At 49.6% G+C, this 24,596-nt stretch overlaps 1 protein-coding gene across 2 annotated transcripts in view; it reads left to right on the top strand.

Annotated features, from left to right (window-relative positions):
• Nucleotides 1-24,294, top strand: part of LOC123772178 (solute carrier family 25 member 35) — a 133,666-nt gene extending 109,372 nt beyond the window's left edge. For both annotated transcript variants that reach the window (XM_045765230.2, XM_069311296.1), the window contains exons 5-7: nucleotides 6,908-7,059; nucleotides 22,851-22,965; nucleotides 23,225-24,294. In XM_045765230.2, coding sequence (XP_045621186.1) covers nucleotides 6,908-7,059; nucleotides 22,851-22,965; nucleotides 23,225-23,433 — 476 coding nt within the window. In that variant the 3' untranslated portion in view covers nucleotides 23,434-24,294. The remainder of the gene's footprint in view (nucleotides 1-6,907; nucleotides 7,060-22,850; nucleotides 22,966-23,224) is intronic.
• Nucleotides 24,295-24,596: the final 302 nt, after the last annotated feature.

The following is a 24,596-nucleotide window of genomic DNA, read 5'->3' as shown; positions in this document are numbered from 1 at the left end:
ATGGAATGGACGGTGGACGCCGACTCATTCAGTTGGCTCTGCCGAACGTACAGGTGCCCAGAGGCGGACCTCTTCGCATCGGCGTGGTCGAGGTGTCTTCCAATTTATGTGGCGCCCTTCCCAGACTGCGAGGCCGTTGGGGTCGATGCCTTTTAGCTGGACTGGTCGAGGTGGATTTACCTGTACCTCTTCCCTCCGGTCCAGTTGTTGCTCCGGATGCTGGCTCGTTTGGAGACTAACCAGGGGAGAGTAGTCCTGTTGGCTTCTTGGTGGCTGGGCCAGCCTTGGTTTCAGGCGCTTTTTGCTCGCTGTCTGAACCCGAGGGTCTTCCCGCGGCTCCGCGTCTCTCAGCAGATCAGTCCGGTTCGGTACGTGGCTGGTTCTTTTTGACGCAGGTGTATCACCACTTGTATGGTGATCAGGTGGCTTTGTTAATGGTGTCCCACCTGCGAGTTTCATCTAGACGGCAGTATGAATTTTCCTGGCAGTCCTTTCGGCATTTTAGTCTCTTCGTAGATTGTCTTCAATTTCTGATCGGGTTGTTTTGTCCTTTCTCTCTCGGTTGTTTCAAGACCGTCATCTTATGCCAAATACCGTCGTCTCGTTTCGTTCGGCACTGGCGGAGCTGCTGCACCTTGCATTCTAGGTGGATGTCACTTCTGCTCCGTTCCGCAAGCTTTCTCGGGCGTTGTTTCACTTCCGGCCTGCTCATGCGCCGCCTGAGCCATCCTGGTTGATGGACCGGGTGCTCTCTTTCTCTCTTCTCCTCGGTTTGTGGTGGCACCCTCGGTTCAGGACTGTTTTTCTAAGTTATTTTTTTCTTGTTGGTATTGGCCTCTGGGGGTCGGATCGGGGAGCTTCATGCTCTCCTCCAGCACAGGGGTTTCTGCCCTTTCAGTCTTGGTGGTCTTTTCGTTTGTTTGCAGCCTTCTCCTTCTATTCTGGCGAAGAATGAGTCTGCTGCTTTCCGAAGGGGTCCTTGGGTTGTTGATTCTTGGTTCGTTCGACTGGGGGTGCATCATGTTTTGTGTCTGTGGCTCTTTGCCATTATTTGTGAGCCACGGCATCTGTGGCAGAGGACGCGCTTTGGGTTGATCCTGTTTCCCTTCTCCTTGGTTGTCCGCAGGATTATTCGGTCATGCCAGCTTTTGTCTATCCCTGTGCTCACGCCTTTCGTAAGTTCGGCGTTCGGCTGCTGTTTTGGTAATATGTCCTGGCCTATCTTCGGGCACAGGGCTTTTGGAGGTTAATCAGGGGTCCTGGCTACACGTTACCTTGTTAATGTTCTTCTCGGGCGTGTGTAGTCTTGGGTCGCAGGTTGCGACCAGTTGTCTCTACTTTGAGTTGAGGAGCGAGTGACGACTGCCTCCCGGGTGTGTCCCTTTTTCCTTATCTTTGGTTAGGTAGCTCCGTGGAGCCGAAGGGGCTCTCCTTAGAAAACCAGCGTTGAATGTTATGAAAGCTATTTTCTGGGTGAGACCCGGAGGCTCCCTGGCATCCCTCCCTCCCTCTGGTCGGCGTTTTTTTGCGTTTTTGATACTCGGCCTCTGAACTGGGGAGAGTTGCCGGCATGGAGGTCTGGGACTCCTGTCCCCCTCCTGGGGAGGGAGGGGGGAGGTTGCGCAGATGGCGATGAAGATGGTTGCGCATCTTCATCTGCGATGAAGATGCGCGGCGGTTGTTGACGTCATATTTGTTTACCGGTTTTTGATTGGGGAGTTCTGTTTGCTTTTTCGCCTTTGGGCTTGCAATTTTTTGGCCGGCAGTAGTTTATTTTGAAATTCCTACCTTTCTGGGTGCCTGACCTGGTAGATGGCAGACAAAGACTGCTTCCAATTACACGAGGGTGTCTTTAGGCCATTGCTACTTGTGCCTTTCTTGAAGGGGCCAGGTTCTGGCTATGGTCCCCGGTAGGCTTAGAACTCCTTCGATTGACTGTTGCCACGGTCTAATCGCAGTGTGATTCCTTCCCGAGTTTCGGAGAAGGAACTCGGCAGTCATACTATAGAATTGATCCTATGAAGTACACATCAGCCCGGTATAGCTCCGGGGAGCCTCCGGGTCTCACCCAAAAATGGCGTTTCATTACATTTGACGCTGGTTTTTTTAACTTTTACTTTTTTTATTTTTTCATTTTTTTTATAGCAAAAGGTTCGGTCAGTGCTTGTCAGGTAGGTTGCTCCATGTTTCTTTAAAAAAAAAATAATAATAAATTTGAAAAAAGGAAAATGTCATAAAAGTTCATTCAGTGTATGTCAGGCAGGATGCTCCATTATGACAATCTTTCTTTGTTTCAAATGTGTTCAATTTGCTTTGTATTTTGTATTTATTTATTAATAATGGAGCAGCCTACCTGACAAACACTGAACAGACCTTTTTAACATGTGTTTTTTTTTAATTTTTTTTTAATTTTTTTTATTCTACAAAAAAACTCAATACCTTGCAACATCACAGCAGTTACCCCTTTACATCCTAGCATCATTGGCATCTTTAAACAAAAAAAAATTATTTATTTGCATCGTTGGAGGCGTCCGAGAATGTGCAAGAAGCAGCGGGAACGCACTATGTGGATTCTTGTTAATCAAACGAGCGCTCACCAATCAAAACAAATTGTCGGCGATCGCCGCGCTCATTATTCAAAATGCTCGTAATTTGAGACGCTCGTCACTCGAGCTTCCACTGTACTTAAGATTTGGATGAATTAGGTATAAAATTTACTTTGAAGTTAACACTATCGGTAACTTTGGACCAGACTCGCGTCCATTATTTTTCTCCCGAGTCCTAACTTTGGACCGAACTTGTGTCCACTACAAAAAATATTTGTATAAAATTCATTTTTTATCCAATCGACCTCGGGATAGTATCAAAATATACGCCTTTAGATTGCGCACAATTTGATACCAAAATGAAAGATGTATCATGAAACTTGATGTCCAAACACTTGAAAGATTATAAATAGGCTTTTGGTCAAAATATTAAAATATTTGTTAAAATTCTATTTATTGTCCTATTATCTTGGGACTAGTTTTAAAATGGGCGCCTTTACGTCGCGAACAATTTGATACCAAAATGAAAGATGTAACACAAAAATTTATGTCAGAACACAGAAAAGATAGAAATAATTTTGTGATGATGAGCGTCCAGAATTAAAATATTTTGTTAAAATTCCAGTTATAGCTCTATTATTATGGGACTAGTTTTAAAATACGCGCCTTTTTGTTGCGAACAATTTGATACCAAAATGAAAGACGTAACACGAAATTTGATGTTATCAAATTGAACGAGTATACACATTAGGTTGCAGTGTACAAATTGGTGCTCGTTCACGGGTAACTTTAGGTTTTTCTGCGGGGAGGCACTCCAGGCTTTTGTACATTATATTCATACACATCTGTAGGGAATTTAATTGCGAACACAATGATATCAAAACGAGCGACGTAGCACGAAAATTAAGGTGAGAAAAATGGAACGAGTATGCACATGTTACTGATTTTGTGCGTTCACGGGTAACTTTTGCCGACTTTAGGCTTTGCTGTTGGGAGTCATGCCAGGCTTTTAGACATTATATTTATACAGACATGTAGGGAATTTAATTGCGAACACAATCATACCAAAACGAGCGACATAGCACGAGAATTAACCCTCAAACCGCTCGGGGTCCAAATGGAATTAACACCCACACGCGCAACAAAAAAAAAATTCCCAAATTTTTTTTTTCTTTTTAATCTCTTTATTTGTGTTCCCTGAGCTCGGGAAAAATAATAAAAAAATTTAATTACACTTACCGTGGATGTAAATGACCCGAGAAGATCATCGATGACGTCACGCCTGATCTTCGCTGGACCGCTGTGCGCCCGGGGTGAGTCAGGCGCGACGGAGGAGGAGCGCGAGTTGCCGCGAATTTATTTTCGCGTTATTATTTACAGTATCTATGGCGTATTTTACACCCATTTTTTTCACTGGTGTGGTTCAATATGTTCTCACAAGATGATTTATAAACATAAAACTGTTGTCAATGTATATTGTATCCACATATTAGTGTCAAGTATTTGCACAAAAATGTCTTATTTCACAATAAAATATACTATTTCTTATGATTTATTTCCACTATATACACTCACTTATTCTGTATTTACATGTTTTGGCACCAGTCTGGGACATTTAGAAGTCATCAAGACTGTGATACTCGTTGAAATATCGGACATGGCACAGAGGGACCTGACACGCTGTGCACCAAGTCATCACCATTTTTCTTTTCTGTTCCCTTTTGGTTGTTGACCAGCATACTACACACGCACACTAGCCTACTGCACGCTTTCCAGTTGGTGGTAAAAACCTGAGATTGTGTGTCAAAAAGGCATCCCTGAAAGCGAGCCTGGGTGTTGGAGCATGGTGCAATACCGGGTTCAGAATGGGCCTCTGTACACCAGGAATTACTTTGCCAAACTTCTGTAGTAATTGTGTTACTACAGTAAAATTGAATGCACGGAAATTACGTTTACCACCTGTTTTGACAAGATACATATTGTAACTGTTCAGCATTGTTACATCAACAAGGTGGAAAAACATTTTCTTGGTCCACTGCACTGTTTTCCGTACACACTCCACTCCACACTCCACATGATGGTGGGGGCCACCATCATATCACATTTATCCACCAAACGCATGTTGATGTTATAGTCCAAGACACAATCTGGCTTATAGATTATTTCTCTGGTGGTTCTGTTCACCTTGCCACTGTCCAGCATTGTTCCAGCATGAATGGTGGTCAACATGTTCACTTCACGCCTGTCTTTCCACCGCACTGAAAGTATTCCACCTGTTTTTCTGAGCTCGCAATCATCAACCTGCATTGCACCTGGAAACACTGGCATTTCCCTTCGTTTTGCCTTCACTGTGCCACACACACCAGTTCTATTATCAAGCAAGAACCTAGTTAGCAAGGGACTGGTATAATAGTTATCTGTGTATAAAATGTGGCCCTTGTTCAGATATGGTGCAAGCAGTGACTTCACAACACTACCTGAGAAGCCATGTTGGTCATTAGCAGGAATGTCTACATTTGTACCCGTATACATTATCATATGTAACACAATTCCTGTTTCACAGTCACAGAGTACAAAGAATTTCAATCCAAATCGGTGGCGTTTGGAGGGAATATACTGCTTGAAGGCAAGACGTCCTTTGAAAAGCACAAGGGATTCGTCAATCACAAGCTTCTGAGCTGGTACGTAGAAATCCCTGTACTTTCCGATAAGTTTATTCAGTACGTGCCTTACCTTCCAAAGCCTATGTTCATCATTCCTGTCTTCATCATTTGCAAAGTGAAGACACCTGAGGATTATCGCAAATCGGTCTCGAGACATATATTTGCCAAACATTGGTGTTGGAACAGTATGGTCTTTGGTCCAATAATGATCGATTACGTGTTTGACACAATGTTTCATCAACATACACAGTGCCAAAAACACATACATTTCACCTACAGTCGTATCTTTCCATCGCTGCAAACGTGAAAAATCGGATAACTCCTCCTCATCAATGAGATCACTCGCATATTTGTTCGTCTCATGAACAAGATGTTCCATTAGCGGCTCATCAAAATATGCAGTAAAATAGTCCATTTCACACATATCTGCACCTTTATCAGGGAAAATATCTGTAATTCCAACATCCAAATTATCAAAAACAGGAATTTGTGGAACAAAATCTGTCCCATCACTCCACACAAAAACACTGGGTGTCTTTCTAGAACCAATAGCGGCACCACAGCGAGGAAACCGTGTACCAGGAGCTGAAGCAGGTCTAGGAACAGTAGGGGAGGGCAGGGATGGTGATGGAAAATTCCTCGATATTGAGAGTCTTTGTTCATGTGGTGCCATGCGGTGCCACATGGCTTGGCCAGATGCTGCTGACGCGACAAATTGTCGCTTGGCAACACCACACACTCCTCCACTGGCACTAGCAAAACTATTTTCCGATTCTAAGTCACTAAAACCGGAAAATGATTCACCTTCTTCAGAATCGTCGAGCAAAACATCAATATCCCTCAAGGGAGCACATGAACTGTGTGGTCTTGCAGAAATTGGGGTGGAGCGAGGGCGAGGAGGCATGGGCGAGATGCTAGGCCTAGCCCTGGTGGAGCCAGCATGTTCACACTCGTCGTCGGTCGTATCCACCTCTGAGGGCTGTGTATAGTCATGATCAAAGTCTGAGTCGTCTATATCAGACTCATCACCATCCGGGAACAAATTACGAGTAATTTCGTCCTCGGTCAGAGGTCGCGAGGAACATCTCGCTGAGCGGGGTCGGTCGTCGGAACGTGATGCGCTCGCCATGGTGTCCACCGGGTAACTGAGCTCTGTACACAAAGGGGACCCACGCTGGATTTTTTTCCCAGGCGGGGTTTGTTTATGTTCGGTCTAGGCTCGCCGATGACTACCCCTATCCCAGGCGGGGCGTTTAAATTATAGTGCTAGACACGAAATCATATATAAATGATGTGCGCGGTTTCGGTTTTGTCACTGATATCATATATATATATGATATGCGCGGTTTGAGGGTTAAGGTGAGAAAGCTGAAACGAGTATACACATTTAGGTGTCACCTCGCGCTTACCCGCACGCTCGGTGCATGACCCCTAAGTTGACCGCGCGCCTGCCCGGTGCGCGATAGTGTTAATATTTTTGGGAGTGTGGAAAGTATTAATTAAATTTATATTATTTCTTATGCTAAAATTTGCTTCGGCTCACGAATTTTCGGGTTACGAACCGTCTCTGGGAACGGATTAAATTCATAAGCTGAGGTACCACTGTACTGTAATATCAGCTGTGTATGCCAGACTTGTGTTGAAGGTCTTTTAATATGATAATTAATATTAATTTCATAGCCAATTTACTCCTTTCAGGTTCCTTACCTGCACTGTGGGGTATTGCAAAGACTGAAGGCATGAAAGGCCTATGGCGAGGGGCGACCACTTCAATACCCCGAGTTGGCATTGGTTCTGCATCACAATTGTTTACCTATTCCAAAAGTAAAGACTGGTTGGACCAATATGGGGTATGTTTTGAAATCACTAGCTGTTATTTTGTAATTTTTGTAAGGAATTCACACAAATTCATAATGCACATTACAATCCTGATTTTGCGTAATTATTTAAGGGTAGTTATAGGATGAAAGCTGTGCTCATGGTGTCCATAATTCCCAGAATACTAATTCCCAATATTTTCTGGGCTGAACCGTGTCGGCTCCCTGAAGCTATCTGAACTGATATAGTGCTATATTAGTTGGGTGTCATCAGTCACAAAGTCCTTTTGCGTACTGGGAACCACAAGTCAGAACCTGGCCCCCTCAGAGAGGCACAGGGAGCAATGGCCTATGGACACTTTACATGTAAAGTACATCATACCTTCCATCGACCAGGGAAGGCACCCATATAGGTAGGTGAATCAAAACGTCCACTGTCTGGTAATACTTATACTGTCTCCACTCGATTATCCAGACTATATGGGAAGGATCCCCTGCCGGATAATCATATTTTCTGGATAAGAGTACTTTTTCACCTCTTGAGTCCAAAAGGGACCATTTCCAAATTTTGTTATACCACACATGATTTGAATTGACAAATTCAATGTCAATGGTGGGGGGATGGTGTCAGTGGTGTGGGATGCTGTCAATGGTGGGGGATGGTGTCAGTGGTGGGGGATGGTGTCAGTGGTGTGGGATGCTGTCAATGGTGGGGGATGGTGTCAGTGGTGGGGGATGGTGTCAGTGGTGGGGGATGGTGTCAGTGGTGGGGGATGGTGTCAGTGGTGGGGGATGGTGTCAGTGGTGGGGGATGGTGTCAATGGTAGGGGATTGTCGGAAAATCCGACACCATTTAATAATCATACAGACAGATAATAATTGCTGCTGTATTACCAACAAGTTACCCATAGAAAACGTAACTTGTAGTGGAATTACCGTCTAAAGAAAACAGGATATCATCACCACATACTATTATAAATTCACCAGCTATTCTGCTGGGAATTATTCTTAAATACATTAGTCTTTGGACTTTACCATCATAAAAACATCTCATATAAATTAACTTAATTATCAATATTAAAGTAGAGTAAATGTGACCCTTCTATCACTTTCTGTCATCTGGACAATGTAAGCCAGGCGTCAGTGGTGAGGGAGGGGCAGCCATTGTTTATACTAGACCAGAGGCTCACGGGAGCAAATTCGGCTCCTGTTAATTTTACTTGGACGAAGTGTTATGGAAACCAAAGGTGTACCATTATCACACGCTGTCAATAAATTCAAGTTAAGTGTTCTACCGAAACCCATTTATCTATCATTAGTGGCCATTAATGTCATTGGGTAGGGTGATCCGGTTAGATCACGAGATCGCCTCATACTAAAGGTAATTAAGCCAGGTCTTCATTGTTCCATGTACAGTGTTTTCTCTGATATACCTGTCATATATAGGATTCTGGCTTTACAGCTAGCGCCCTTTTGACAGGTCAAGACGAGGAAGCATGCTTTGTGCATCAGTTACCAGGGTGATGGAAGCTACCTCAAAGAGGGAAAATGTGGTGTCTACAACCTAGTTATACCTGGTGGACTAAGACCTGCTGTACTATAAGATAAGGAACCTCTTCAATGTATGTAGTCTAATACTGTAGTTTGATTGGCTGCATATATATAAATTAAATTAATATAAACCCCCCCTAATGTGTAGAGGATCGATTTGTGAGATTATGAGATTATTGTAGAAATACAGTCCACTTATCATTTTACAAATTGCTATCGAAGTATATAAATTAACGTAAATATAAATTCATATAAATTAAATAAATATAAATCTCACAGGTCGGTTCCCACAGGGATGGTGTCAGTGGTGGGGAATGGTGTGACTGGTGGGAGATGGTGTCAGTGGTGGGGGATGGTGTCAGTGGTGGGGGATGGTGTCAATGGTGGGGGATGGTGTCAATGGTGGGGGATGGTGTCAATGGTGGGGGATGGTGTCAATGGTGGGGGATGGTGTCAGTAGTGGGGGATGGTGTCAGTGGTGGGGGATAGTGTCAGTGGTGGGGGGATGGTGTCAATGGTGGGAGATGGTGTCAATGGTGGGAGATGGTGTCAGTGGTGGGGGATGGTGTCAGGGGTGGAGGATGGTGTCAGTGGTGGGGGGATGGTGTCAATGGTTGGGGATGGTGTCAGTAGTGGGAGATGGTGTCAGTGGTGGGGGATGGTGTCAATGGTGGGGGATAGTATCAATGGTGGGGGATGGTGTCAATGGTGGGGGATGGTGTCAATGGTGGGGGATGGTGTCAGTGGTGGGGGATGGTGTCAGTGGTGGGGGATGGTGTCAGTGGTGGGGGATGGTGTCAGTGGTGGGGGATGGTGTCAGTAGTGGGGGATGGTGTCAGTGGTGGGGGATGGTGTCAGTAGTGGGGGATGGTGTCAATGGTTGGGGATGGTGTCAGTAGTGGGAGATGGTGTCAGTGGTGGGGGATGGTGTCAGGGGTGGGGGATGGTGTCAGTGGTGGGGGATGGTGTCAATGGTGGGAGATGGTGTCAGTGGTGGGGGATGGTGTCAGGGGTGGGGGATGGTGTCAGTGGTGGGGGGATGGTGTCAATGGTTGGGGATGGTGTCAGTAGTGGGAGATGGTGTCAGTGGTGGGGGATGGTGTCAGGGGTGGGGGATGGTGTCAGTAGTGGGAGATGGTGTCAATGGTGGGGGATGGTGTCAATGGTGGGGGATTGTGTCAATGGTTGGGGATGGTGTCAGTAGTGGGAGATGGTGTCAATGGTGGGGGATGGTGTCAATGGTGGGGGATGGTGTCAATGGTGGGGGATGGTGTCAGTAGTGGGAGATGGTGTCAGGGGTGGGGGATGGTGTCAGTGGTGGGGGGATGGTGTCAATGGTTGGGGATGGTGTCAGTAGTGGGAGATGGTGTCAGTGGTGGGGGATGGTGTCAGTGGTGGGGGATGGTGTCAGTAGTGGGGGATGGTGTCAATGGTTGGGGATGGTGTCAGTAGTGGGAGATGGTGTCAGTGGTGGGGGATGGTGTCAGGGGTGGGGGATGGTGTCAGTGGTGGGGGATGGTGTCAATGGTGGGAGATGGTGTCAGTGGTGGGGGATGGTGTCAGGGGTGGGGGATGGTGTCAGTGGTGGGGGGATGGTGTCAATGGTTGGGGATGGTGTCAGTAGTGGGAGATGGTGTCAGTGGTGGGGGATGGTGTCAGGGGTGGGGGATGGTGTCAGTAGTGGGAGATGGTGTCAATGGTGGGGGATGGTGTCAATGGTGGGGGATTGTGTCAATGGTTGGGGATGGTGTCAGTAGTGGGAGATGGTGTCAATGGTGGGGGATGGTGTCAATGGTGGGGGATGGTGTCAATGGTGGGGGATGGTGTCAGTAGTGGGAGATGGTGTCAGGGGTGGGGGATGGTGTCAGTGGTGGGGGGATGGTGTCAATGGTTGGGGATGGTGTCAGTAGTGGGAGATGGTGTCAGTGGTGGGGGATGGTGTCAGTGGTGGGGGATGGTGTCAGTGGTGGAGGATGGTGTCAGGGGTGGGGGATGGTGTCAGGGGTGGGGGATGGTGTCAGGGGTGGGGGATGGTGTCAGTGGTGGGGGATGGTGTCAGGGGTGGGGGATGGTGTCAGTGGTGGGGGATGGTGTCAGGGGTGGGGGATGGTGTCAGTGGTGGGGGATGGTGTCAGTGGTGGGGGATGGTGTCAGGGGTGGGAGATGGTGTCAGGGGTGGGGGATGGTGTCAGGGGTGGGAGATGGTGTCAGTGGTGGGGGATGGTGTCAGGGGTGGGAGATGGTGTCAGTGGTGGGGGATGGTGTCAGGGGTGGGGGATGGTGTCAGTGGTGGGGGATGGTGTGAGTGGTTGGGGATGGTGTCAGTAGTGGGGGATGGTGTCAGTGGTGGGGGATGGTGTCAGTGGTGGGGGATGGTGTCAGTGGTGGAGGATGGTGTCAGGGGTGGGGGATGGTGTCAGGGGTGGGGGATGGTGTCAGTGGTGGGGGATGGTGTCAGGGGTGGGGGATGGTGTCAGTGGTGGGGGATGGTGTCAGTGGTGGGGGATGGTGTCAGTGGTGGGGGATGGTGTCAGGGGTGGGAGATGGTGTCAGGGGTGGGGGATGGTGTCAGGGGTGGGGGATGGTGTCAGGGGTGGGGGATGGTGTCAGTGGTGGGGGATGGTGTCAGGGGTGGGAGATGGTGTCAGTGGTGGGGGATGGTGTCAGTGGTGGGGGATGGTGTCTGGGGTGGGGGATGGTGTCAGTGGTGGGGGATGGTGTCAATGGTTGGGGATGGTGTCAGTAGTGGGAGATGGTGTCAGTGGTGGGGGATGGTGTCAGTGGTGGGGGATGGTGTCAGGGGTGGGGGATGGTGTCAGGGGTGGGGGATGGTGTCAGTGGTGGGGGATGGTGTCAGTGGTGGGGGATGGTGTCAGTGGTGGGGGATGGTGTCAGTGGTGGGGGATGGTGTCAGTGGTGGGGGATGGTGTCAGTGGTGGGGGATGGTGTCAGTAGTGGGAGATGGTGTCAATGGTGGGGGGGATGGTGTCAGTGGTGGAGGATGGTGTCAAAAGAAGTCTGGTAGTAGGTTGATGGAGTCAGAGAAGTGACTGGTGATGAAGAGCTGGCAGATTATTATCGGCACCTAAAGGGCATGAAAGATATTATAATGAAGCAGCACACAACGAAGAAACAAACTACAATTCAAAAGTTTTTGGTACGGTTTCACAATAGGCCAACAGGACCAGCACCCAGCATTAGCAAGAACTCCCTTCGAGAGTCTGAGCAATTTTTCCTAATGCAAATGTGTCCTGGCATATGTATTAAAAAAACAAAAACAAAAAATTGAAGAAGGTTGTTGGGGCCGGACGGATGGAACGAATCAGCTTCGTGCCATATAGTTTGTTCAATTGAGGACACACTGTATTTGCGTGCCACGACTTCTGTGTCTGGGATGCGCTTTGGGTTGATCCAGGTTTCCTTTCCTCCCTGTTCCAGGATTTGGATCTCCCACATTGTCCGCAGGGTTATTCGGTCTGGCCAGCCTGCGGTCTATCCTCGTGCCCAAGACGTTCATAAGTTTGCTGATCTTGCTGCCGTTGTCGGTAATATGTCTTGGGCTGACATTCGGGAGCAGGATTTTCGGCGGTCGAACAGGGCCCTGACTGCGCGCTACCTGGTCAATGTTCTGGGGCCTAGTAGGACCTGTGTCTCTTTGGGTCGGCGGTTGCAGCCAGTTGTCTCGACTTCTCGTTGAGGGGCGAGTGCCGACCGTCTCCCGGGTAAGTCCCTTTTGTTTTCATCTTTAGGTAATTAGCTCCGGAGAGCCGAAGGGGTCCCCCTCCCCCCCCCCAGAAAACCAGGGTTGAATGTAATGAAACACTATTTTCCGGGTGAGACCCGGAGGCTCCCCGGCATTCCTCCCTCCCTCCGATCGGTGTTTTTTCATTTGTTTTTTAAATCCAGCAACAGAACTGGGGTGTGGGTAGGTGGTATGAGGGGTCTGGGGCTCACTCTACCCCCTCCCAGGGAGAGGGGAGCTGCACAGACAGTTGGCGCAACACGTGGTGATGTCATGCTTGTTTGCTTCTTTTTCTTTGGTGGAGTTCTGTCCAAAAGTTTGACTTTTAGTAGTAGTTTCAACCAGAATAGGGGTTTGTTTTGGAATGCTTACCTTTCTGGGTGCCTGACCCGGTCGATGGCAGACACAGAATGCTCCAAATCACATGTGCATTTCTATAGGCCATTGCTCCTCGTGCCTCTCTGAGGTGGCCAGGTTCTGGCTCTTGGTCCCCGGTAGTCCTAAGAACTCCATTCACACTCCATTCATTATATTGATGCCAAAGTCTAATAGTTCCATATCAGTCTGGATAAGCTCCTGGGAGCCTCTGGGTCTCGCCCAAAAAATGGCTTTTCATTACAATCAATGCTGATTTTTTTGCCAGACTTCCCCGCCCTGTTGCGGCCAAAATATGCTACCCACAATTTTTTTTTTTAAATGAACACTTTCTAGGGGGAGCCCCGTCGGCTCCCGGAGCTTTACCAGGCTGATATGCTAATGTCAGACTTTGGCATCAGTCATGTGTATGGAGTTCTAGGGCCTACCGGGGACCACGGCCAGAACCTGGCCCCCTCAGAGAGGCAAGGGAAGCAATGGCCTATAGAAACCCCCGTGTGGTAGGAAGCATTCTATGTCTGCCATCGACCGGGTCAAGCATCCAGAAAGGTAAGCATTCCAAAACAAACCCCTATTCTGGTGAAAATTGCTACCTAAAGCCGAACTAGTGGATAGAACTCTTCAACAGAAAACAAGGAAACTAGTATGACATCATACGTCACCACGCCGCTGTCTGCGCAGCTCCCCCCTCCCCGGAAGGGGGAGCCCCAGACCTCCCACGCCGGCTATCCACCCATCAGTTCTTCGGCTGATGCTATAGGCACCGGTTATGTGCTCCGGCTCCAGTAGTTGTTTCAGCACTGTACCTAGAGTGTGGTGTCTGTTTTCTAGGTGGTGCGTGAGCCGGGAGTGATTCTCCAGTACTCGGGCTGCATGCGCCTAGGGTTCCCTTCCCTAGGTGCCCTGTACGTACTGCCCTTGGGGCTTGGGGCCACCTTCCACAAGTTCCTTGGGTCCTGCCCCTGCTTGGCCGTTTACTGCTTGGTTTTCGGCCGCTCTTTGTGTGCTCGGGTGTTCTATCTCCCTTGTTCGCCTTAGAGTAAGGGGCAGTTTTTGCACTGGTGGGGCGCAGGGTACTGTGCAGCTTGTCTTTACCAATCATAGCAGCCGGCTCTGTTCCGCTTGGGTACGCTGTCCTCTTGCGGGGTTTTCTTTTTCTTTTTGTTTCTCTACCTGGTGGGGGGGGGGGTCTGCCTTCGTTCTTGCCCCTTGTGTCCCATGTGTTCTGAGTATTTTCTGGTGGTACCCCCTGCTAGGTCCCCGTGAGTGTACACGTCCCAGGGGTTCAGCTCTTAGAAAGTTGTTTGGTAGCTTTGGGTGCCGGTTAGCAGTACCCTGCCTGGGATTACCCGAGCGCGAGTCCTCTTATAGTAAACGCTCGGGGCCCTGGGAAACCCCCTGGGGGCGTGCGGGTCCGATGGATGTGACCCCAGAGTCCCCCACTCGCTTCCAGCGAGTTTGAGGGTTGCTCTCACCCTTTGTCTCTGGGTGACTGTTTTGCCTCCGTCTGCTGCCTGTGGGGTCGGTGACACCTTCGACCCGGAGTCCTGCGAGTTTGGTTGCTCGTTGTGGCTCGGTTACCCAGTTGTGCTGACTAAGCGGGTGCGGGCAGCAGGGGGCATTGCACTTGAGCCTTGGTGGTGGCAACGTTCTCGAGGTTTCCTCCCCGGGAGCCCCGGGGCTGCCCCGTTTTAGATCGTTTTGGGACTTGGGGGTGTTGGTTGCTTCGGTTTCATCCACACCCCCTTGTCTTTACCCTGGATCACCCTTCCTGCCTGCATCCGGTTCCTTACCGTCTGTAGGTTCGGGGCGGGGTTTTTGATGGTGTTGAGACTCGGGCAGTCTTGGGGAATTCCCCTTCCGGGGTAGTGACGGGGGCATTTCAGCCTGTTCCTTCGGCCGTGTTGTATGAGTCTGCCAGTGGGCTCCCTTCCTTAGTGTTTTCACGGCTGCCCCGGTTTTCTGGTACGGCCGGGGCTTTGGGGGAACGGCTCGGCCCCGGGGCCTGTCGTGTAGGTTCCCAGGGCTGGGGAGGGGCTGACTTGGGGGGCCTTGGCCCCGTTGGACCCCGTGGGGGTTTTTCTTCCCCTCTAGGCGGGGCTTGTGGTTACGCGGAGCGGGGTCTTTCCTCCCTACATGCCGAACGTGCTGTTGGGCATCGGCCCCTCCCTGGGCTCGGTTCCTTGGCCTTTGAGTCGGTTGGTTCCGTCCTGTGGGTGGATGTTTCCTCCTACCCTTTTTTGGGACGGTGTTTCGTCACGTTTCCCCGTTCCATGGGGTTCTACGTGGCTTCTGATCTCGGGTGCGCCTGCGCCTTTGTGTGCCTTCGGGACTAGTGTTGGCTTCTGTGTTCTCGAGGGTTCGGGAAGGTTTTTCACTACTTCCTGCATTATTGGAACTTCTGTCGGCTCCTCGTCCTTGTCGCCGTTTTGGGCTACTTGTCGCCCTGTTGGGCTACTTGTCGCCCTGTTGGGCTACTTGTCGCCCTGTTGGGCTACTTGTCGCCCGGTTGGGTTCCTTTTTGGGCTCTCTTTGCTTCTTTGGCCGGTTTTATTGTTCCTGCTTCCTCTTTTGGCTACTTTTCTAGTGCAGTAGTCCTGGTTGGCACCTTCCAGAAGAGAGGGTTGTGCGGTTCGGCCAGCGTGTCATGCGCATGCGCCGTGGAGTTGTTTTGGTCTGGGCGGTGTTTCAGTGCTGGTGTTTTGCGCCCTTGTTGCTACAGTGCTTCGCCTCTCGTTCTTCTCCCTGGCTGCGGTATGTGCCCCTTCGCTACGGGGGTGTCCTGGTTCCCAGTTGTGGGGAGGCCGCCGCGGTTTTCCCTGTGTCATGAGTGTGGGCCGCCTCCTTCACCTCTCCCTGCTCTTCTGCGGGTCCGGCTCTGGCATCTTCACCTGGCGGTGCTCCCAGGTTCTTCTGGGCACGATTGAGTCGTGTCAAGTTCGTGCCACCGTTCGCCAGGTGAGTTTCTGCAGTCTGGCGTCTTTTGGCCAGGCGCTGGATGCGGTGTTGTTTCTATACCTGTCTTTATTTAGGTATATTTTTGTACGACTGAGACCGTTCGCACACCAATGACTGTCCCTTTTTCAACCCTTCCTGTCCCCCTCATGTGCATGTCCAACCCATGCTAGAGTCATTCAGGGGACCCACCTTTTTTCATGTTGTGAGGTGTGGGGGTTGTAGGGTTGGTTCTGTACTCACCTGGTAAGGCTCCTGGCTGTGCTTGCAGGGTTTGAGCTCTGGCTCTTGGGTCCCGCCTATCTGGTAGAACTTGCGGGATAGTACCAGTGGAGTGCAGTGGTGCTATAGGCACAATTGGGGAACACTGTATTACCATCAGAGGTCTGTGGTTGTTACACGACCTACTTGCGAGCATAAGCCTTCTTGCTGGTTCGTCCGTGGACTTCCAGGGCACACTAGCCTGTTTTCGTATAGCAGTTCCGGCCCATCCTAGTTGTGGGGGTATGTGGGCCGGCGGGCCGCTCCTAGCAGCTGCCTGGTGGGCCACCCTCTGGCCGGTCTAGCCTGGCCTTGGGCCGGTCTAGCCTGGCCTTGGGCCGGTCTAGCCTGGCCTTGGGCCGGGCTTGGGGTGTAAAAGAGCTCCCAGTACCCCATCCAGCAGGTATCGAGCGGGGTTTCTCCGCCGTCGGTCGCCTGGTGCAGGTTTCTGGGCCTGCTGGGTTTTGTCGTGTCTCCGTTGGCCCTGTCTGGGGTCTGCCTGCTCCGTTTCTCTGCCTTTGCAGAAGGGAGTTGCTATTTACATGTTGCATGTTGCGGTGGTGCCTGTTGCTGCTGCTGCACGTGTGCATTGGTATCGTGTTTCACGGTGGCGTGTCCTTGTTCCTGTGTCCGGTTGTGGTGTGGCACTTTGCTGCTGTTTTGTGCCTGTGGATTGTGTGGGGGTTTTCTGTCCCTGCCTGACTGTCCACCCCTGGTTGTTTACTTGGGTTTTTGTGCTTCTGCTCTTTCTTCCTGCCTCCTCTGCAGCAGGGATGTTCTGCATGTGTTCTTGGGTGTTTTTCAGCCTGTGTCCTGTGATGTGCTTCTTTGTCTTGGTCTATTGCAGTTGTTCGTACCTCTTGGTTCGGGTACTGTTCTGGCAGCTTGCCCTGCCGTTTTTTTTGGGGGGGGGGGGTCTTGCGATGTCTCGCGTTGGACCCGTCGTTTCTGAACTCCTGGCGGGCTTGCATGCTTTGGGGAGTTTTTTTGTTCGGCAGACGTTCCATCTCCTTGTGCCACCTGGGTTTCGGTGGTCGCGCCCGAGATCTTCCCGCGGCTCCGCCTTTTCCTGGGCTCGGAGGGGCCTTGTCGGGGCTGCTTATGTTCTGCCTCGCGGTCTCGCCTCCGGTTGGTGGTCGGGTGGCTTCGTGGTAGGTGTCCCACCTGCGTGCTTCGCTTGGTGGCAGTATGGGGTATTTTGGCAGTCCTTCCTTTTCCTGTCCCTTCTTAGGTGGTTACTCTTGTTAGCTTGGTTTACTCTCGGCTTGGTTTTCTGGTGGGGGGTTGGGGGCCGTCGTCTTGCCACATACTGTCGCCTCTTTTTGTGCGGTGCTGGCGGAGCCGCTTCAGCTTGCTTTCGGTCTTGGTGTTGCTTCTGCATCGTTAGTAAGCTGTCTCGTGCGTCGTTTCACCTCCGGCCTGTTTGTGCGCCGCTTGCATCATCCTGGTCTCTGGTCAGCATGCTCTGTCTTCTCCTCGGTTGGTAGTGCCCCTTTGGTTCTGGTGTGTTTTTTCGTCGGCTCTTTCCTTTTGGCCTTTGCCTCTGGGGGTTGAGTCGCTGAGTTTTATTGCTCCGTTGGTTTTAGCGTTTTGGTTGTTCGTTGGCAGCAGTCTCCATCTTTTCTGGCGCGGGGTGGGGCTGCTGCGTTCTGGAGGGGTCCAGGGTTTGTTGGTGCTTCATTGGTCGGGCCGGGGGTGTGTCGTGTTTTGCGTTCAGTGGCGGCCCTCCGCTGTTGTTTGAGCGCCACGGCGTTTGGGTCTGGAGCGCGTTTTGCATTGATCCAGTTCTGTTCTTCCCGGTTCGCGGGTGATGGTGTCCCGGGTGGTGAGCCGTGTTCTTGCGGCTAAGCTGCCTGTGTTCTTCCCTCATGCCCGTGGCGTTCGTGGCTTCGCTGCTCTCGCTGCCGTCTGGGCGACGTAGCCTTGCGGTCTTTCGGGCATGGATTTGTGGTGTTCGTGCAGGGGCCTTGCTGCTCGTTGTTCTCGTGTTGTTCCCGGGACTTTTCGGGGCTGTGGCGCCTTGGGTTGGCGTTTGCTGCCGGTTGTCTCGCTTCCATGGGGGGTGCGTGGTGTCCCGGTTCTGTCCCTTTGACCTTCTTCTGTGGGCAGTTAGCTCCAGGGAGCCGACGGGGCTCCCCCCAGAAAACCAGCGTTGAATGTAATGAAACGCCATTTTCTGGGTGAGACCCGGAGGCTCCCCGGCAACCCTCCCTCCCTCCGGTCGGCGGTTTTTCGCGTGTTTTGACATCCAGCCTCAGAACTGATGGGTGGATAGCCGGCGTGGGGGGTCTGGGGCTCCCCCTTCCCCCTCCTGGGGAGGGGGGAGCTGCGCAGACAGCGGCGCGGTGACGTATGACGTCATACTAGTTTCCTTGTTTTCTGTTGAAGAGTTCTATCCACTAGTTCGGCTTTAGGTAGCAATTTTCACCAGAATAGGGGTTTGTTTTGGAATGCTTACCTTTCTGGATGCTTGACCCGGTCGATGGCAGACATAGAATGCTTCCTACCACACGGGGGTTTCTATAGGCCATTGCTTCCCTTGCCTCTCTGAGGGGGCCAGGTTCTGGCCATGGTCCCCGGTAGGCCCTAGAACTCCATACACATGACTGATGCCAAAGTCTGACATTAGCATATCAGCCTGGTAAAGCTCCGGGGAGCCTCCGGGTCTCGCCCAGAAAATGGCATTTCATTACATTCAACGCTGATTTTTGTAAGACAATTTTTTATTTTTTATTTTTTTTTATTTCTTGCGCCTGGGCATGTTGTAGGCTATAATTGCAAGAGCAGCTCAGGGGGTTGACAGGTGATTTTTGTATTTCTTATATTTTCCTATCCTCCTAAAATCACTGACATTTTCCTTTGAATTGAGGCCTTCTCCTAAACCTACTATTTTCTCAATGATTTTCGTCTTTTCTGCTGCCCTGTCCACCCTAGATGATATTTCCTTTTCTAAACACCTGAAAATTATTATGGACTTACTTTTATCTACAATGTTCTGTACTAAATTACTGTTTGTAACCAGTTCTTTCCTAATTGCTTGTCTAATTTCTGCTTCTTGTTGGTCATTTTTGGTTTTTATTTTCAAACACACTTCCTTGATCATTTCTCTTTTACAACTTGCGCCTACGTCTCTTTAATTTCCTCTTTGTACTTTTCTAGCTCTTTATTAACCTCCTCTCTATGAGTTGTCAATGAAGTTTTTCTTTGCATATCCTTGATTAACCCCATGTTGGCCTTTAGGGTTCCTTGAAGTTGTTCACCATGAGTATTTTCTTGGCAATTTCTTAAATTCACCACTTCACTTTCCATACCTCATTTTCTTTCACTAGTTCCTTGATTTGTCCCTCTTGTGACTGCCTTGTCGGTTAAGGCGATAATTTTATTACCTTACTGAAGAATACTTCCTTTTAATTTGCAAAACTCACCCCTGACAACTTCATTTTCTTCTTATTCAAGCACTTTTCTCGGGGAAGCCCCTTCGGCTCCCCTCAAGCTATCCAGGCTGATATGAATGTATTAGACCATGGCATCAGTCAAGCGAATAGAGTTCTTATGCGTACCGGGGACTGTGAGCCAGAACCTGGCCCCCCTCAGAGAGACACGAGGATATAACCTATAGAAACCTATAGAAACCTCCATGTGGTTGGAAGCATTCTATATCTGTCATCGATCGGGTCAGGCACCCAAAACAAACCCTATCTGTTTTAAAAATTTAAAGCCGAACTCTTAAGCAGAATTCCCCAAACTAAAAACCAGCAAACGAGCATGACGTCACAACCGGCACTGCAGCTCCCCCCTCCCCAGGAGGGAAAAGGCAGAGCTCCAGACCCCCTGCCCCCCCATGTCGGCTATTCCACCCTCAGTTCTGAGGCTGATGTGAAACCTAGCAGGGGCTTGTTCTTACAGGGCATTTGGTTTTCTTATCCTCCCTCCCTGTACGAGTTTGATATGGCATCAGCTCCTCCCCAGGTTCGGTTCTGGGTTCCCTTGGGTTCTTTAGTCCCTTTCTTCTGGAGGTTTTCAGCCTCCCGCATCCCACCTCATGGGGTGCTAGAGGCCCTTGTGGCTTACCTCCTGCATGACCCGGATTACACCTTGATAATGGATCCTGCCTCATTCGAGTTCGGTTCTTTCTTTCCTTACTTGGTGCATTACTAGGTTCTGGAATCATCCTGGTTGACAGACTGCCCTCTCTTTTCTTTGGGGGCGTGGCATACATTTTGTCAGTCCCGCACGCTTGAGTGGCCAGAGGCCCTTACTGTTGTTTTGGTTCACCTGGGAGGTGAATTTGAACGCCTCGATGCATGTTTGTTCGCCCCTGCCCTTCCTCGGGACGTCGGCTTAGTGCAGCTTCACTTGCAGGTTCCCTCCCTTTCGGCGATCCTGGTAGCTAAGGACTTGCGCGCCCATGGCCATTTGGCTTCGGTCGTCCATTTTTTTTTTCCCTTCTCGGAACTGTCTTCCAACTGGTTTGTAGAGGTGCTGGGTGCCGATCCTGGGTCTGGTGTGCTGGTCTCGGTGGTGCGGGTTTCGGCTGCCCTGTATAAGCAGTTTGCACCGATCCTGCGGGAGGCGGTGTCTCTGTTTTTTGCTTCTCATCTTGTGTACTATCAGGCAGTGCTCGCTGAGTCCTTGGAATCTGCTTGGATCCTGGCTCTTAGGGTTTCTACACTTTTTTGTCTTTTGCTGTTTGCTGAGTCTGCAATGATGCATTATCTGCAGGCAGCAGCTTCTAGTTGTTGTCCCATGTTGGACTTGCTGGTTTTCCCGGGAGGGTCCATGGGGGCTCTTCCCAGAAGGGTCGTGCCAGCGCTTGGAGTAGGCCAGTGGTGCCAGTTTCGGAGCTGGTAACATCTGGTCAGCACAGTGATCACTCTGCTCTTCAACAGGCTTCTCGTAAGGGGCGTTGGCCCTTTCGTGGATTGTCCCATTGATGCGATTGGGGGGGGAGGAGGCTTGCGCTGATTGCTCACGCCTAGTCCCACAATTCGTGAGCATTTTGAGTCGTTTCTTGTGGCCTGTGGTGGCATCCTGGACCTCCAGGATGCGTATTGGCATGTCCCGATTCATCCAGGATTCAGGGACTGGTTTGGTTTTGTTGTGGGGCGTCAGGCTTACCACTCTCGTTGACTTCCATTCAGCTTGAATCTAGCACCTTGCATTTTCACATGCCTTACTCTGGTCGTAGAGGCCCTTTTGCATCTCTTAGGAGTTTGGGTTCTGGCCTACCTCAACGACTGGCTGGTGTGGGCTCCCAGCCAGTCTGCATGTCTGCTCTCCAGGGATTTGGCTCCCAGCTCGCCGGGTTCGGGTTCTTGGTGAACTAGAGGAAGCCCCATCTGGTTTCCTCCCAGATTTGGTCCTGGCTGGGTCTTATGTGGGACTCTTGGACCTCTTCCTTGTCTCTTCCTCTGGAGGCTCTGCTTGGGTCCCGCCTTCAGCTGTTTCTGGAGGGCTCCGGGTCACGAGGTGGTTGCTCGAGGGTTTGTGCGGGAGTCTGAACTTTGCCGATGTTGGTCTACCCACCGGGCCGGGTTTGGTGTCGTCGGCTATTCTGGTTCCTTCAGGGACATCCCTTCAGCTGCTATTTCGATCGCTGGGTTCGGTCTCCGGGTGCCTTACGTTAGCTGCTGTGTCATCGTGAACACCCAAGCCCTCGGTCGATGTGTTCATGGATGTGTCGTCTTTTGACTGGGGCTTTGTGAACAGTGCTCACCAGGCTGGCCACAGGCGGTGGGGCCCGTCCTTCCCTCGGGCCCACAGCACGATGCGGGAGTTCATGGCAGTGTGGATGTCGCTTCGGAGGAACCGGCTTTATTCAGACTGCTCCCCAGTGGTTCTTTGCCTGAACCGTGGGGGGTTCAATGTGGTCATTGGCTCTATGGGGCTAGTCGCTTCGGGTGAATCGGCTGCCGAGTCTGGGTTTGGCTCTCCTGGCCATTCATGTTCGGGGGGTGTCTAATGGTCTGTCACGGTTCATGCCCCGGTCCACGGAATGGACGGTCAACTCCGACTCATTCAGTTGGCTCTGCCCGATGTACGGAATCCCGGAGGGGCGGACCTCCCCCACCCCCTGTCCTGAGGAGGAAGAGAGAGCTGGCCCAGGTGAGCCAGGCTGCCACAGTTCAGTTCTTGACTGATGCTCATACCTGGCAGTCGATTGCTGCTCTGGCCACAGTTTCCTGCTCTTGGGTGTTTTGCTTTATTTTTTCTAGGTGCCCCATAAGTACTGCCCTTGCGTGATCAGGGTTATCTTCCATGGGGCATTCGGGATTCACTCCCCGTTAGAGGACTTTCTCACTTGTGGTTGTCTTCGCCCTTGGGGTGCGTCGGAAGCTTTGGACTTTCCATCTTGCCCAGGGTATTTAAGTGTTTATTGACTGGTGGGGTGCACTGCAGCTTGCGAAGCCTGGTTTTCAGCTATTACACATCAGGCTGAAGTTCCTCACCGACTGCTTGTTTGCTGTGGAGGAGTTTCAGGGTTTTTTCTTGTGCGTTCTCATTTATCGGAGTGTTATTTCACCTGTTTTAGCAAAGTTTTGGCTTTTCACCTCATTAGGATCCACCTAGGATGTGGTGGTGATCCTCCTCTGGTGGCCACGGGGCTGTACTGCAGCTGCTTTTGGTTGGATTGCCTGCACTGACAGGGGTACTGGCTAAGCTGGATGATAAACTGTAAATGTAAAGTATTCATGAGCCATTGCTCCCTGCACCTCATAGAGGCACAGGGAGCAGTCTGAGGTAGGCATACAAGAACTGTGACTTATGACTCCAAGTAGTGTGGCACAATTGGTAAGCTAGCTTCAGGGAGCCTCCAGGGCTCACCCAGAAACTGTCATTTTGTTACATTCAACGCTGGTTTTTAAAATAGAACATATTAAATTAATTACAGTAATTTTATTCTTATATGTAGTAATATAGCGTGAATAATGTTTTGCAGTTCTATCCAAGAGACAGTTGGCAAAGTACATTCTTTGGGGCTATGGCAAGTGGACTGGTTATTGCAAGCTGTATGAGCCCTTTTGATGTTATTGCTACACGAATATATAATCAAGGTAGTGTTAATGAACAAATGCTTATTTATTTTATGTAAAATGAAAAATACTTTGTGTTTGATTATCTCCCTTGATCATCATGATTATTTGTTGCTTTATTTATTATGTAATTTTAAGACATTTCTGTATAAAAATTGCAGATGTTTCATATTTTACATGCACTCCTGTAATTTGTTACTAAAACCATTAACTAGTTGAAATCCTAGGTAAACATTATTTAATATGCATTGTATTCATTATTTACAATTACTTTTTTCAGGGCTAGATAAACAAGGCCATGGATTGTTATATAAAGGTATAACAGACTGCATAGTTAAGACCTTCAGAACAGAAGGCTTCTGGGGCTTCTACAAGGGGTGGTCTGCCATATACTTTAGGATTGGACCACACAGCTTCCTTAACCTTATATTTTGGGACCTCCTTCAAAACCTATATTTGAATGTGAGCACCACCTCCCTCGATGGTTGAGATATATCTGTTGCAAACTTTACTAGCCATGTACATTCCAAGAGCACCACCAAAGTTGTCTTTTAAGCACAGAGTTGTAGAATGTAAGAACAATTTAAATGAGATTGCAATGGATGTCAAAATCATTAGTAGTTTCACAGCATCATATGACAAAGAATAGAGAGAATTCAGTGTAATGCCTGGTTTATAAAGGTTAGCATTTGTGGTTGTTAATGTAAATGTTTCTCTTATTTAAAATGGGAGTTAGTTTTATTTGTGATAATTTTTATGATTCGTGTTTGAGAGTATGTATTAGTAAATGAAGATGATTCTGTGTATTCACCTAGTTGTGCTTGTGGGGGTTGAGCTCTGCTCTTTCGGCCCGATTCTCAACTATCAATCAACTGTTACTAACTACATACTAAATTTTTTTTTCCACATACACACACTCCCAGGAAGCAACTCCGTAACAGCTGTCTAACTCCCAGGTACCTATTTACTGCTAGATAACAGGAGCATCAGGGTGAAAGAAACTTTGTCCATTTGTTTCTGCCTGGTCCAGGAATCGAACCCGGGCCACAGAATTACGAGTCCTGCATGCTGTCCACTCAGCTACCAGACCCCCTAAGTTACCAGACCCGTAAGTAAGTGTAAGTTATCCCGCACATTTTCGTGAGAAGAGCATTGCACTCCTCAAGGAAAAGAGGGCTGAGACTCTACACACAGTGGTTGTGTGGTGTGTGCTCGTGAGGTACTTGCCTCACTATGTGAGGTTATTGACCTCCATTTATATCCAAGTGAAGTATCTGTTAATCTGGTGAGTGAGATTTTCCTTGTGTGTATTATACCTTTTCCTGTGGTTAAATAAATGTAATGCACGCACTTTGGCTTTTTCTCGAGTCCTGCCAACGTCAAAATATGGTACCGGTCCCACGTGGTCATTCTCATGTTTGAAACGTGTATAAATGCCTATTGGTTCTACATCCCTAGTTTAAAGTAACGTACCTTTGCTGTTAATAAGAAAGTAAAGATGGGTTTTGTGCGTTCGTACTCTAGGGTACAGCTTACAAGCTTCGTGACCTTACATCAGGACAGACGAGGGGTAGCTTCCATCCATTAGCTACACTTGGGTAGCTTACACTTCTCAGTCATCTCCATAAGAATAAAGAATGGCAGCTAGTATA

Source organism: Procambarus clarkii, chromosome 69, assembly GCF_040958095.1.
Source record: "Procambarus clarkii isolate CNS0578487 chromosome 69, FALCON_Pclarkii_2.0, whole genome shotgun sequence".
Classification (NCBI taxonomy): Eukaryota; Metazoa; Arthropoda; class Malacostraca; order Decapoda; family Cambaridae; genus Procambarus; species Procambarus clarkii.
Note: the sequence above shows the minus strand (reverse complement) of the source record. Positions and strands in the feature narration are given on the sequence as shown.